This window comes from Limulus polyphemus, unplaced genomic scaffold (genome assembly GCF_000517525.1).
Source record: "Limulus polyphemus unplaced genomic scaffold, Limulus_polyphemus-2.1.2 Scaffold1035, whole genome shotgun sequence".
In the NCBI taxonomy this organism is placed as follows: Eukaryota; Metazoa; Arthropoda; class Merostomata; order Xiphosura; family Limulidae; genus Limulus; species Limulus polyphemus.
Genome location: NW_013666645.1, coordinates 17,172 through 32,142, shown reverse-complemented (window position 1 = coordinate 32,142; position 14,971 = coordinate 17,172). Strand labels below are relative to the sequence as shown.

Genomic DNA, 14,971 nt, shown 5'->3' with positions numbered 1-14,971 from the left:
AATTCTTGATGACAAGACATTACATCTCTCACAGGTGAAAGCTGAATCTGATTGAAATGAGGGCTGAAGAACGCACCCAGGTGTACCAAATATTGGGTTAGCATGAGAAAAAAACTTGTAATGCTTGACTAGCCAGACCAGTCAGGAAGCTTCCTGCAGAACAATGGAGGTGTGAAAGGAGTTTAAAGTCAATCACCTATTTAATAAATAAATCTCAGTCCCAATCCGTGAATATGGCAGGCAAATGCCCCATGATTTCATTGAAGATGTAAGGAGCAAATGCAATGCCAAAGGGAAGAGCACTGAACTGGAAGACTTGATGCCAATGGATGAAACAGAGAAAATGTCTAGATGGAGCAATTGGAATGTTAAAAAATTGTCTGATACATTGTCCTTGGTAATCCACAGACCAGATGAAAAAAGACCACCAGAGAGAAATAAAACCCTCTATTCGGAACCATAGAAGAACTAGAAATCAGCTGAGAGACAGGCCGATAGCTAGATGCCAGTTCCTAGTCTTTTTGGAGTAATAACCTGGAGTAGGGATAAGTACTCTCATGATGACACCTTGGCTAAGAGATCTGAGATCGTATCCTCAAGATGCTGAAAATAAAAGGGGTCAGATGGAGGAGGAAAAGAAACAGGAAAAGGAGAGATAGGCATCAGGTGGGAAACAGAAGAACCCATTAGTCAGCCAAAAATGGAGATCAAAGGCTGGTGAAGTGAGAGAGACAGACATCCAGTGGGCTAAACCCAACAGGATAGTCACCAAAGAGATGAGCAATGAGCCTGACATTGTTAAGTAGAAGAAAAGGTAGATGAATAGGAAGCAGGAATGGGTAGGGGAGATGTAGATTGAGCAGGAACAGGAGGGTAAGGTTGAGAAAGAGGAGAAACCAAAGAAGAAAATGAGGACTGATGGCAGGCCACTCTGGCCTGGGTTTCCAGAGTCAGAAACACCACTGAAGACCTCTGGGTAAATAAATGGAGCCTTACTAATATCATGGAAATAATAGTGAGCAGACAAACATTAATTAGGAGAGCATCCTGATGCAAAAGCAGAGGAAACAAGTAAGGAGAGATAGAACAAAAGTAGTAATACATACTAAAGTGTTGAAAAGAAGAGAATGAACCTTTTCACAAAACACTTTAGGAGCATGATGAAGTGCCTCAGAAATAAGATGACGGGACGAGAGGTAACATAGGTAGGTGGTAAGAAAGAAACAAAGGTCTGAAAATTGGGCACTATAAAGTGAAATAAAAGTTAAAGGGTCTATCCCTCAAGCAAGTAAAGAAGATTCAAAAGAACAGGAGTCAATAAATGGAAATGAAGAATGGCTGTAAGCCAGAATAAAAGAGGCAAGGAGGATGGGGCATGCAAGTACGGATGTGCAGCTGTTCAAGTAACAATGTATACAAAGATCCTAATATCAGGAAAAGTAGGGAAAACAAAGTAATCTTGAATATGGGTTTCAAGTAGTAAAGAATGGGATAAAGCAAACCCTGGTTGGGGAAACAGCTGGTCAAAATCATCATCATTGTGGTCATGTTCAAACTGAGGAGAAATAATGTCAGCCAAATGGATGCATGAGGGAATCCACAACTCATTGAACATGTCACATCCTCATCAAACAACTAGCTTCCAATAGCCACAAGTAAATAACATTGTCACCATCAAAGGATGAAGTTTAAGTTACCATAACTTTTAAATTCATAGTAGGTAAACAGGAAAAACTTGTTCTTCTTCTTTAGTACAGAAAGAAACAGTTAAACTTGAATGAAATTTATGTTCTGTAAATTATCACAAATCTCCTGTATTTAATGAACTTTAAAACATTCTTTTGTTGAGACAAAGCCAGTGAAAAGAATGCCGTTACTTTGAGCACAAATGCTTAGTTGGAGCTACTATGCAATTAGCTCGTGTCACCCTCCTACTGGTGGAGGACTATTGTCACATGATTATGTCATCACGCAGTAAAGCATTTCACGTTAAACATATGATTTTTAGGTGGAAGTTAGCTCAAGGCTATTGTTATTAAAATCTCTAAGGCAGATACCTGAGGGATCAAGCTATTCTGTGTGTCGTGGTGAGGGATCCTCACAGAATTTAAATTCTCCTGATAATATTTTGTATGTCTATTTTGTCTTTTACCTTTGCTGTATAAAATTAGTTACTACCAATTGTATACGGAGATTACAACAATCAATGTCACCATACAACAGATCTGCAGATATATGAGGACTGGTTTTGTATGATCCAAATATTTCATGGAGCTATAAGCTGGCAGAGGAACCAAACAAAGTGGGTTTGTCTACTGACACACCCATAATAATACTTACATATAAGACATGAATTTCAAAAAAAGACCCAAAACTAGTGCTTTTGAATAATTAACTATTCTTCTGAATAACAGTCAACTATTCAAAAGTTAACAAGTTTTGGGTATTTTTTTGAAATTCCTGTGTCCTAACTCATTTAATCTGAATACATATAGGATGTGAAAGACTAATGACAGCACATAACTGGCTGGCTGTACCTTAACTGAAACTTTAGAATGCAATACTATAGAATACTCTGTTTAAATGGGGAGATAGCCAATTTACATTTTCAGCACATGAAATGTTATTTCTTGTTTTGATTCACTGCACTTCCTGTTCATCCTTCCACTTGAGTACAATATCCTGTAATAACAATGGCACGAGAAAGGGGCAAAGAAAATGCAAAATTAAGTATCCTGATTGGCACATATATGCCATCTTTATTAACAAAGATCTTATAGAGGGTTTTAACACCTTAGGCCTACAATTTTAAAATAATGCCCTGTTTCGGTATTCGAAAGGTTGGATTTGTTGTTTACCTTGATGAAGCTTAGTGAAACCAGTAGTTTTAACAGCTGCATTACATTCACTTATGACATGATAGTACATGTTCAAATTGTTCATTGTTGAATTCTGGGGGGTGTTCTTTTACATGCTGAGCTGCATTTTGAAGAATGTATCTTTGAACACTTCCAGAATTCAACTACAAACGACTCACATGTATTACCATGTTTTGAGAGAATGTAACACAGCAGTTCAAAGTAGTGAGAATGAACTTTAAATAAAACAGAGCCTCATAATCAGTAACAGGAAGCCTACAACCAACAAACAGAAATATGTGATGCCACTGACATTGAGAATCTAGGCCTTATAGCCTATTGGACAGATAAAAAAATTTCAATTTTAGTATTAAAAAAAAATCCCTAAAGGAGTTACAGATGCCATGGGGTGACCTCATTTAGAATTCCCTCAACAGCCTTGGAAAGCTAAAGGAGTTTTATATCTTTAGGCTCAGATATTTCAATGAGTAAGTCCCTTGGTCTAAGTTTTATAACAAAATTACAGAGTGTGACCTAATGAGCCACCTCCAGTTCATTTTAAATAGTGATATTTTTTCAAAGATGTCTCATACAGAAATTAAATAATAAAGAATCCAGGTGCAGATAGAGTATTGAAAAAAAGAGAGTGAGGCAAGTCATTATGAGCTAAGTCTTTGGTTTAAAATCTACTCAAGATCCAGCTTCAGGTTTTAAGAGATTCCACAGAAAAGTGAAGTACCTGAACACTCACTGACAATACCAACCATGAAAGGGATGTTGCACCAATAACAAAGCAACATTGGACTCTATAGGCAAACAGGTATTAGAGGACAAGCCTAATACAGGTGTTCTGTTGGCCCTAGCCCTAGCCATTCATGAATTGACTGATCCTGAGGTGGCCACCTCAAAACTACTATCTACAGGGATTAAAGACCATAAACAGTGACATTAAATTGTCAGAACCCTCCTTTCGCTTTCATGAGTCACCACAAATCGCAAACACATGAGTAGATGTTAACGTCTCAGAAGAGATAAACATGATGAGTAGAATATTCCCCTCATCATGAGAAGAAATCCACATTAGGGGGAAATAGCTAATGTCAACTTGAGGACAAAATATCCCTGAATATGTAACAAATATGCTATATTTGTGTGTATTTAGGTTGGTTAATAAATGGTTTGGTTACAAGTGAAATTTGTAAAAAAAGAGAATGAATAAAACTCCCTTAACACCATTGCAATATGAGATTTCATTTCTTGACTGACATGTAATATACTACATGATGTTTTTTTTTCTTAATGTTTGTTTCAGCACAAAGCTATACAAGTGATTTTATACACTCTGCCTACCAAAGGGAATCAAACATTGGATTTCAGCATTTTATGTTTGAAAACTTATTGCCGACCCATTGGGAGGGACATTTTTCTTAATACATAAAATACTTAACACTCTCAATACACCAACACAGTAACTAGAAAATAGTTTATATTAAACATGGAAAAGAAATGTGCATTTGTCATGATACAAGTTTCAGAAAGACTTTTAATACTTCAGAACTACTACATCCTTGATTCCAAAAGACTAGCTATTCTCGACAGAAACTTTAATATTAATGATTATTATAATAAGATCTAAAAGACCAGGACCATAATAGTTCTTTAGCAGAGTTACCTCTGTTTAAGACTTACGATATGTGGATCAGTATGCCTGATGATATAGTTAGAACTGTTATTTTAAGTTCATTTAAACTTTTATTGGTTAATTTTAAGAATTACATTTGTTTTGAAAGGGTTGTTTCAGTGCTGGTTTTATCTTTTGGCATAGGTAATTTCCTCATTCTTCTGTAAATTTACTTGTTGCTCACCAACAATATCAATATTGCTTACCTGATTAACATTTGGTAGGGAACCAACTCGATAACCTCCTAAAGCCTGGTTAATCAGAATCTGCTGTTTCTGAAATACCCCCTGGAAAGGATACATCAAATTAACTCATAAATTACTACATACTATGTAAAAAAAAAAAAGAAAACATTAATTGCCTCAAAATCTAACTTTGCCTTAATCTTGATATAAATTTGTTGAGTTAGAAGTTTGAGGTTCAATTGTTTCATTTGTAAAAGTCTGTGCCTGAAATTTTTGAATTGTGAGTATATTCTGTTTAACTTTTGAAAGTTCTAATAAATACTGTTTTTTAAGTATACTGGTATTAGCATTTAATTCTTAGTGTTCAAGTTGTTATAAAGGCTGCTTGCATAAAGTACTCCAAATAAGCCCTCACTAGTCTTACACAATAAGCTTCTTGTTCTTAAATTCAAAACTCCTATATCTATAACTAAGAGACTGTATTTGCTTTTTCACCACACTAAAGCACTCTATTGAAGGCTTTAGCATTTTATCAGTAATCACATCCAAATCCTTCTCTTTTCCTCAAAACCAATCTTCTCTCACTCAAGAGTGAAATATTTCTCAGTTTTAAAACTCACCTCACATGTTGTGTCCCAAGATGCTTTTGGATAGGAGAAATATTTTTAAAAGAATTAGCTCTTCCCAGCATTAAAGTACTTGTGTAATCAGTGAACTTAGAAATATTACAATTTAAGAAATTATTCAAATCATTAACAATAAACAATAAAGGTCTTAACAGAGACCTCTGAGAGACCCAACTGTCACATTCTCCTAGTTGTAAAATTGTCAGATTATTATCAAACGTTGCTATCAGCTACTAATCCAATTTCCCATCCAGTTGTTTACCTTTTTTATTAATTCCATAATAATCCAACTCATGTATACTATTAATCTCTTGTGAGACATCAGAGATTTTCTGAAAGTCAAGGTGTACATCATCAATTATGATGAACTTATTCAAGAAAAACAAAATCTGAAACTGTAAAAAATTCTTAAGAAAGTTATATTCTGTCCTGACAGGGTTTGAAACCAAAGCTTCCAGCTTGCACTAGGCCTGTGAAACAGGTGCTTTCCCCAAGTGGGCCTTGAGAGCTACAAGTTTCATAATAAAAAACTATCTTAATTGTTACAAAATCATATAATGTATCATAAGCTAAATCCTAGCTTTCTAAACAATTTCTAACAACAGTTTCCAACAAATTACAAATACAAAAAAATAAAGATCATATTGGCAATCTTCCAATCTTTAGGAATGTCCTTGTTGCCAAAATAACAGTTGAAGTCCCCACTAACTCTCTGTGGGATTCTTTATGGTTTTAGGATGTTTTAGATGAAGAGCTGATTTTCTTTAACATAAATAAAATTTAAGGCCAGATTGGGAATCCCTTTCTCACCTATACAACCAAAAATACCAGTAAGAAGGTTTTTAACATTTAAGCTATATTTTCTTCTTGCATAGTAAAGTTTCTTTCAAAATCTCTTAACTAACTAATATTATTTACAATTCTATTTTTCCATAAAACCCTCCAAGATAAAAATGATGAAACTCTCATGATCCATCTAAGCCTCCTAACGTGATATTTCTATTCTTTTTTATTTATTTCTACACATATAAAACTCATTCTCCACTTTTTAAGGAATGTCCTCATTCTCCAGTTTCATGTAGACATTTTTTGCTTATTAGGAAGTTTCATTTCTCTATCCACCCATTACAGAAAAAGCTTTAAATGGATGGATACAACTGATAAGAACACATCTTTTTTCCAGCTAATTTGTTAAAACTAACTAAAATATCCCAAATTTGATTCATATTCCTCTCATTCAGATTAACCACCTAATCTGTTGCTTTGAAATGTTTTTAAAAAATCTAGAAGTCAGCTTTTCTATATGACACTTATTAATTGGTTTCAATACAACAAGGAATATTAAAATATAATACAACTACTAGTACTAGCTTTAAACAGAGAATTTCTTTGTTCCTGCCATCAAACTATCTACAGTGCTTTGTTTACAACATCCTGTATTGTAGTGCCTATAAATAAATTCTAGTCCTTTTTATGTTGTGCTCCATTACAAACATACCTTTAAGCATGATTAGTTAGAGAATCCCCTCCTGCAAACACTTCAGTGTTATTTTCTTCCTCACACCCACCAATAATCACAGGTTCAAATCTATTTGAAGTAGTTATTTACACCTCATTTAGACTTCCTTCCTTAGTAATAGCACTGGATCTTCTTCCATTGCACAAACTAGTAAAACCAGTATTTGCTTTCTCTTTCTTCTCTAGAAAAATCTTGACTTTGAGATTTACAATCTTTTCTATTCTTTAAGTAACTTCTTCAATAGACACGATTATTTCACTTTTGAACTCTGCAATTTTTCTTAAAGTAAACTCCAACTTTTTCTCAAATAAGCAAGCTTTATGATATTAAAACTCCTCTAGGTTAACCCAATATTAAAATTACATTCAACAATCCAGGCAAGGCGAAAAAGAAGGAAAAATTTTCTAAATAACCTTAGATAAAAGTCTTTAAAACTGTGTTAGTACAACAAAACAAACTACTAGACCCATAACTTTCCAAGTTTTCTCAATTTTTGTTGTACAACAGAGATCACACTACTGATCTTCTGCCATGAGCAACTAATCAATTTCTATTGAATTTTGAAACATAATGCTTAAAGATCTCATCATCTGTTTACTTAGTTTACCCAAAAATATATTTTAGATAGATACATTGCTGCACCACTATGAGTTATTTATTTCTTGTGCAAATGCTGTGAAAATTTGCACATGCCAAAAGGTTTGAACAAACTCTCACCCCTTTACGTGTCGCTATGTATTGCACCAGCTTATGGTGTAACTGTCATAACGCTGTAGCCATCCATCAACAGGAGGGCAACAGAATCTCCAAGTGCAGTAATCCCTGTGAGTTGTAGCACATGATAATAGGCTCATTCTTAACAAGGCAAACAAAACACATCAGAAATGGGGAGAAAGGTGCTGTAGACAGGTAAGTATCTATCTGAAATACATTTTCAGATAAAGAAAATGTTAAATTTACAAACATTACTTACCACTTTGTACCACTATGAGCAAGAATTCCACACTGACAATGATGGAGGGGCCAGTGCTAATCCAAGGATGAGCTCCTTTCTGAAATAGTGACATGAGATGTGACTTCCACAAGACCAGGGGATGCCTAATGAAGCACCACCCAGTGAATAGTCTTTGCTCAATGGGTTTCCATTGTTTACTTACCAGGACAGCAGAGCCTTTGTTTTCTTTGAGCAAGGTTTAATCCACCACTGGCTTGTTAAGCCCATGGTGGCTTCACCAGAGGCCCATTAGGCAAGCTTTTTTCAGAGTGACTCAGGTTGTCCTTCATGGTTACCATAGTGGTTTTGTGGGTTAAATACATTCTTCCAACACCATTTTCATATCAACATTTTGCTATCAGTGCCAAACATGGATATTAACATCAAGAAATGAAAATAAGATTGTCAAAACGGAAATGAGATGCCTCAGAAAAATTCTTAGTGTTATCATCAGAGACAAAATATGTAACAATGACATAAGAGTGAAGGTGAAAACTTAACCAGTCTTTTCATACATCAAGAGACAACAAGTCAAGTGATTCAGACCCTTAATTAAACAACATCCAAATTCTCTGCACCAAAAAAAGCCATTCAATATAAAGATAAACAAATGGAAAGCAAAAGGATGACCATGCAGATAGTAGATTGAAGATGTTTTTAGCACTCTTAAGAAGATGATGATACAGAAGGCAAACAAGTGAGCAACAAACCATTTCCCATGTTTCCCTCAATGCTGCAAGATATCAGAGGAAGTCAAAATGAAATAAAATGAATGATGATAGTAGAGCAAAGGATATCAGGAAAATCCAGTGCTGGTAGTTACATGTCACCAAGGTTGGTGGAACATTAAAAGGTGTAGTGTAGCTAGGGCTTTAGGCAATTCCCATCTAGGTCAAATACTTACATAAGATAGATACTAGTATGACAAATGAAGGGAGGATGAGCCCTCATTTATGTCCTGAGTAAACCCAAGTCCATCCAGATGGACATAACCATTAGGAATTGCTTGGAAGATATTGTAATGGGGTGTTCTGTATTACACTTCAAGATAACACCCCAGTCGTACATCTCAAACTAGAGGGGTAGGCCCAACTGGTCTCTTACTATGGGGAAGGCAGCACTAGCAGAGGAAACTCTCCATATCAACTTGGGACTGGGGAAGTAAGGGTTCTCCCGCACTCCAATAGAAACAACAGGAGATAAAATATTCTTAGGGGAGACCACCAGTGTACGTGTGTGGACCACTATCATTAGGATTAATCACTTGGAATTGTGTCCCCACCAAGAAACAGAGCAATGGATTACCACAACTAAAGATGGTAAGTATGAATTAGGTTTGAGATAAAGGCAAAACTGGTGCTGTCTGTCATTGTTTGTTTAAAGATGTGAAAATGGACAGGTTAATTATATAGATGTACCACTGAAGTAGTCTTTCAGTAAACCTCATCTCAACAGTGGGTGCTGAGCAGAGGCAAATGAGTTTAAAGCTTTCTGTATACCCACATTTAATGTAGATTTTAGGTAAGCATTCCCTGTGAAACAACACCAGCTACTCACCAGGATCTGTTGACACCAAAAACAGGACTCCTAAGCAATGTTTCCTCTAATTTGTTCCATCCATGTGTGGAATGAATTATGTTATGTGCACCAATATCAAGGTAATGTGCAACACCAGTGGAAACAAAAAAGCTATATGTAATGCATATTTTTTAAAAGTTATCATTGTTATGCAAGAGATAGAAATAATATAAAAAGAGATAATTAACAAGGTGCACCGCTTAAGATGTTTATTTAATATGAAATCAAATGAAAAAAATTAGCAATGTGCAAAAGTTTCAGTAGCCTTTTAGAATCTTACATGTATCTATTCCTTGGAGGCATAAAGTTAAATTATCCATTTTGTTGACATATGAAACAAAATATTTTATCATTAGTGTTGATACATGAAATATTTTTTACACTTTCTTCATGCATTGAATGAAAGATTATATCTCTTGACTTGACACATAAAAGAAGTATTCTATCTAGTGTCTTTGTGTATACAGGGAAAGATATATTCCCTTTTGTTTTGACACATCAAATTAAACATTTTTGTCTTGACCCACAAAAAAAAACACTATTTATTTTCACGATTTAGTTCACTAATCACTGTCACTAGAATGAGAGCCTAAGACAGTAGTTGGCAGGCTTGATGATGGGGTAGATACTTGTCCCTGGTCAAGAACTTTTTCTTTTTCTGTCTTTACCACTCTTTTGGTGTTTAAATATTGTGTCGAAGTTTACTTATCCACAACTTAAAATGTGAAATTTGATCCTTATTAGCATATCCAGGTGATTTTCCTTCAATCTATTTCATGATTTAGTTCTGATATTATTCATAATGCACAATTAGCACTGGAAGCTTGAAAATCTCACTTTACCCAGCTGAAACACATTCAAACTTAATTGAATTCAAATCTACTAATTAACTAGTTGCTTTCTACCCTACTAGAACCCACTTTAACCAAATAAATGCTACTCTAGAGTGGCTATCAGTTAAATAAGGTTGGCTAAAGTAGGGTATCATGCAAAAAATGGCTGTGAAAATGCACTGACAGAGTTACTCTGCCACAAAACTAAATGAATTAGCTCTGCTTCCTGTAACATAGCACATAATGATATAGCATATTACTTTTACTGCAAAAACCTTTATTATAAGGGTAAATGCTATTAATCTTACTAATAACTAGGTGAAAATCAAGAGAGTAGCAAGTGCATTCCACATTGTAATTGCACCACGGCCACGTGTCCTTCTCTGTCCCAGTTTCCCAGCCTGAAGAGAGATGTCAGTACTAGTCCAACAAATATGGAGTGGAATTCAAATTTTTATTTCTATGACACTGAAGTCCTAGCATTCTGACAAAAGTTTCTATGGCTGAACCTACCAGGATCAATCAATTGCATGGCACTTGATGGACTATTATTCAGCTTAGCAGGTGCACAGCTTAGAGGGAACTTTGCTCTTGAGGTTGGGTAGCCAACCAAGGTATTCTTGGTCTAGTGAGATGGGAAAACAAGGAAGATTGTTGGTAAGCATTCCCAACATAAGATTTCAAGGAACTGAAAACACCTCCCCAAAGAAGGTGCAGTGAGAAAACAGACAAAAACCAGGTCAAGGAGAGAGGAGGAAAGGAGGTGGACACCTGAAAGGAAAGCATCTAGACCAAGGAGATACCTAGAACAGAGAAATCATGTCAAATCAAAGACAGTGGAAGAAATAGGAACCAAAGAAGCAAATAAAGAAAAACAGGTGTCATCACCAAAACTATTGGGATCATGAAGGAGAGCAACAGCAAGGAAGTGAAGGGTGGAAATATAGCAAAGGAGTAACATCAAGATAAGATGAGCAAATTGCAGGAAAAAAAGAAATAAAGAAGAAGAAAGAAGAGCACCCTAAGCAAACTGAAGAGATACAAGAGATTACAGTTTAAGAAAGAAGGTTCCTGATCTTAGGCCATAGTAAAGGAGTCACAAAGATAAGGACAAGGAAGACATTGATCAATGTGGAATTGGGACAGAATGAAGCCCATGAAGTAAAGCAGCTCAAGAGTCATTACAATATATAGGCAAAAGAGATAGAAAGTCACATACCTGAGTTATGAGCATAGCAAACAGAAACAGAGGTACCTGTTCCTCATCAGGGAAAAACGAACAAGAAGCAAAGGCTGGAGGTGGAAGAGATGGCCAAAATTGTCAACAGGTAAGGCAGGCTCCACAGAAAGCAAGGAAACAGAATGATGAGGGACCTGAAATAGAGAAGAAATAGGCAGAATGGAACCAACCACTTGATGCATGATAGCTGTATCATCATGAGTGAAAAACATCAGCAGTGAACATGTTGTCATTCCATGGTTCATCACAACTTTATAAGATTGTGGTAATTTAATATTTCCATGATATTAATAGTACCTCACCACAGATTGAAATCAAAGACCTGTCACATACCAGGCATTTGTTCCACTAAGTGAGCAAAAGGGCTAACAACTGAACATCAGCTCCATGAACAGATAAGGTGCTTCCAATCATCATTGATACAGTTACAGAAAATGCCTAATGAGGAATTGTCTGGATTTTTGGACATTTGTTTCATCATCATAAGTAGCATAACTAAAAAATGTGGTGAATGAAGTTGCAATCACATGGATGTAACAAAAGTGGAATGACAAAAAACATAGGAAAAAAAACACATCAGAAAAGATGCAATGCCCAGGAAAAAATGAACCTGTGATCATATCCTAGTTCTCACAGAGACTACTGTTATTACTATTATAGGCTGGCATGATACAAGTGTAGTGATATGAGTTTGTTCTAGACTTGTGGCATGCACAGGAAATTCCATGACAGTTGCATCCAAGGTAATAGCCTTTAGTGTTGTAGAGAAGTACTTTCAATATTCAATTGTTAGAATAATCGAAAACAACTTGTCGGAACAATTAATGTTAATTAGTTGGTTATTTTCGTGATTTAATCAATTCATTGGAATTACAAGACACTAATCAATGTAATAGCTGCTCATGGGTGATCAATTAAATTGCCTAGCTCTACACAACTCTACCATACACTGTAGTGAATGTGCAAGCTCTGCAGTTTTATAAGTATATATATATACATATACATACATATATGTGTGTGTATGTTCAGGATTGGAACAGTATATGAACTATACAGTTTTTTGAAAACTGCAAAATTCAGAATCATCACCCTTTCATATATCAAAAATGTATTTCCAATAATACTTACCTTCTCTCACACTTTAGCTTTATCCTGACAAAAGATTCTCTTCTTTTACCATCTACACAACGGTATGAATTCTACCAAACTTGCTCCAGTCTTTATACCCCACTGTATTGCCCCTAGTGATTTTAATCTTGTGAGTCTCTCGACTTACGTCAATGTGCCTGCTATCCCTGATATGTATACAAGTTCTCTGTTTTTATTCCTCATTTACTTTTACAAGACTGGCAAGATTATCAGACCCAAACACCAACTATTGTGGGGAGAAATGGTGGGATAGTGTTATGAAAGGTAAGTATTATCGAAAATATATTTTTGGTATAGGAAAATGTAAACTTCCAAAATTCACTTACCTCACACTTTAGCTAGAATCCCATATTGACCAGGTGGAGGGACTGGTGAGGGCAAGATCCACATAGAATATATTTATGTAGAAAAACAGGTGTACTAAGTTCAGATATAATAAAGCACACTTGTGGAAGTCCATACTACTTCTGGAACAGGTATGCTCTTCACCCAGATAGAGTGAAATCTAAATGTGGGCAGTATAGGCCAACTGGCTACAGAGTCAATATTTTTCATAATCATGAGATTTGTCCAGTCCCCAACCATACATATGAGGTTCCATGTCTCATTGTTGGAATTATGGGGCTGTGGACTCAAAGTTAGATCCAAGGTGTAGTGGCTTGGGCATGGGTACCACAATATGATATAATTGTATAACAGAAATATGATATGAAGAGAACCCAACCTGAAAGTTACAGAATGTAGCGTGTCAAGCTACTGGAATTACGAAGAGAAGGCAAGAAACATCTATGTGGACAAACCCTCACTCCAACCTGAAGAAGTAGAAAATGCAACAAACCAAACTCGGAATTAGAGGCCCAGGCACCCAACCTAAAAGTTACAGAATATCGCATGTGAGCTACCAAGATTATGAAGGGAAGGCAAGCAACATCTAAGTGGACAAGTCTTCCTCCCAATATGAAGAAGCTCAGAATGTAACAAACCAAACTCAGAATTATGGAGCCAATTAACACTTCACTCAACCTGAAGAAACAAGATATCATCTGACCTGGGATTATGAACTCAAATCCTAACTCCTCAACCTGGGAGGCAATGTAACACCTCCTGCCCCCAGAATTACAAGGAAGGTGTGGAACAAATGAATTCAATGAATGGCTCATGGACATGATACTCTGCATGCAGAATTACCAGGAGTCGAGGACCCTCTTCCATGATCATGGAAAGTAAGAAAATGACCAAAAAGAAGGGCAATGCTCCTACAACAGTATAGTGAAGTGTCATCTCTGAACCAGAATTACGAGGAGGCTCCTAAGTAGGCTGGACCAGCTCCTCACCTGACATCTGGGAAACTATCCAGAGTTAAGGGTGGGAGGGTATGATTAGTTCAATCCAGAGGTTAGCAAGGATGGGCAAAGTCCCTTTATGCTTTACTCATGAAAGTCCACAAGTGGTGGTCCAGTATTGTATGTAATATTTGATGTAGAACAATTGTTCACCAACTGGAAAGTGCCAACAGGAATTTAGTTATTAGTCTACTGGTAGCTAGTGTGGATTTGTAAAAGCATATCTGACCAGGCAGCACTCACCATTGAGTGGGATCCAAATGAGAATGATGAGAAGGTCCCTGAAAAGAAATGAAGTTACTCATCTCTGTCACAATCGAGCCAGGGGCATGTAGAATAGCCACAGGGGGTAGCCAAAACCCATCGGACTATCTAAATCATATAAACAATGGGATATAAAGGTATTAGGTGTGGTCCACATACCAGTCATTACAAATTTCTCTAGCAGTCAGTGCAACCAAGCTGCCAGGGGCATTAATATGTGTTGAACCTAATAAGATGAGAATTGAAAAAGTCTCCACTCTTCTAATGAAAGACCATTTGAAGCTATTTGAACCAACAGAGGAATCCAACTTATGAAAGTGACAGGGGATAAGTTGTGTGAAACCAAAGGATCCTAATGGATAAATAACCTGTAACGTGATCCCCAAGATGCTTCAGCACACATCAGATGACATAAGTTAACCTGAACAGGGCAGCGTAAAAAATAATCCAGATCTGAAAGGTCGTATAAATGGAAAAAGGAAGGAAGATGAATAGGAGAGAAAACCTTATCTCCTTCCATAGCTGGTGCAAATTTAGGTAGAAAGGACCTTGTCTGGATACAACAGAACATAGTTGGAATGTTACAGTATCCTGCGAACATGAAGAGTAAACACCATTGAACCTTTCGAACCCCACTAGCCAATAACAAGAAGAAAACATGTTTTAAGTGAAAGATGATAATATAATAGAACAATAGACCC

General features: G+C 36.2%; 1 protein-coding gene across 5 annotated transcripts in view; it reads right to left on the bottom strand.

Annotated features, from left to right (window-relative positions):
• The window catches only part of LOC106461802 (CREB-regulated transcription coactivator 1-like), an 85,652-nt gene that overhangs the window by 56,814 nt on the left and 13,867 nt on the right, over window positions 1-14,971 (bottom strand). For 4 of the 5 annotated variants that reach the window (XM_022388878.1, XM_013921657.2, XM_022388875.1 and 1 more), the window contains exon 2: window positions 4,746-4,826. Coding sequence is in view for 4 of the 5 variants with exons in the window: in XM_013921657.2 (XP_013777111.2) it covers window positions 4,746-4,826 (81 nt within the window). In the remaining variant the exon portion in view is untranslated. Of the gene's footprint in view, window positions 1-4,745; window positions 4,827-11,493; window positions 11,984-14,971 lie in introns of those variants that run through there. The other variant, XM_022388877.1, reaches the window with a different exon arrangement.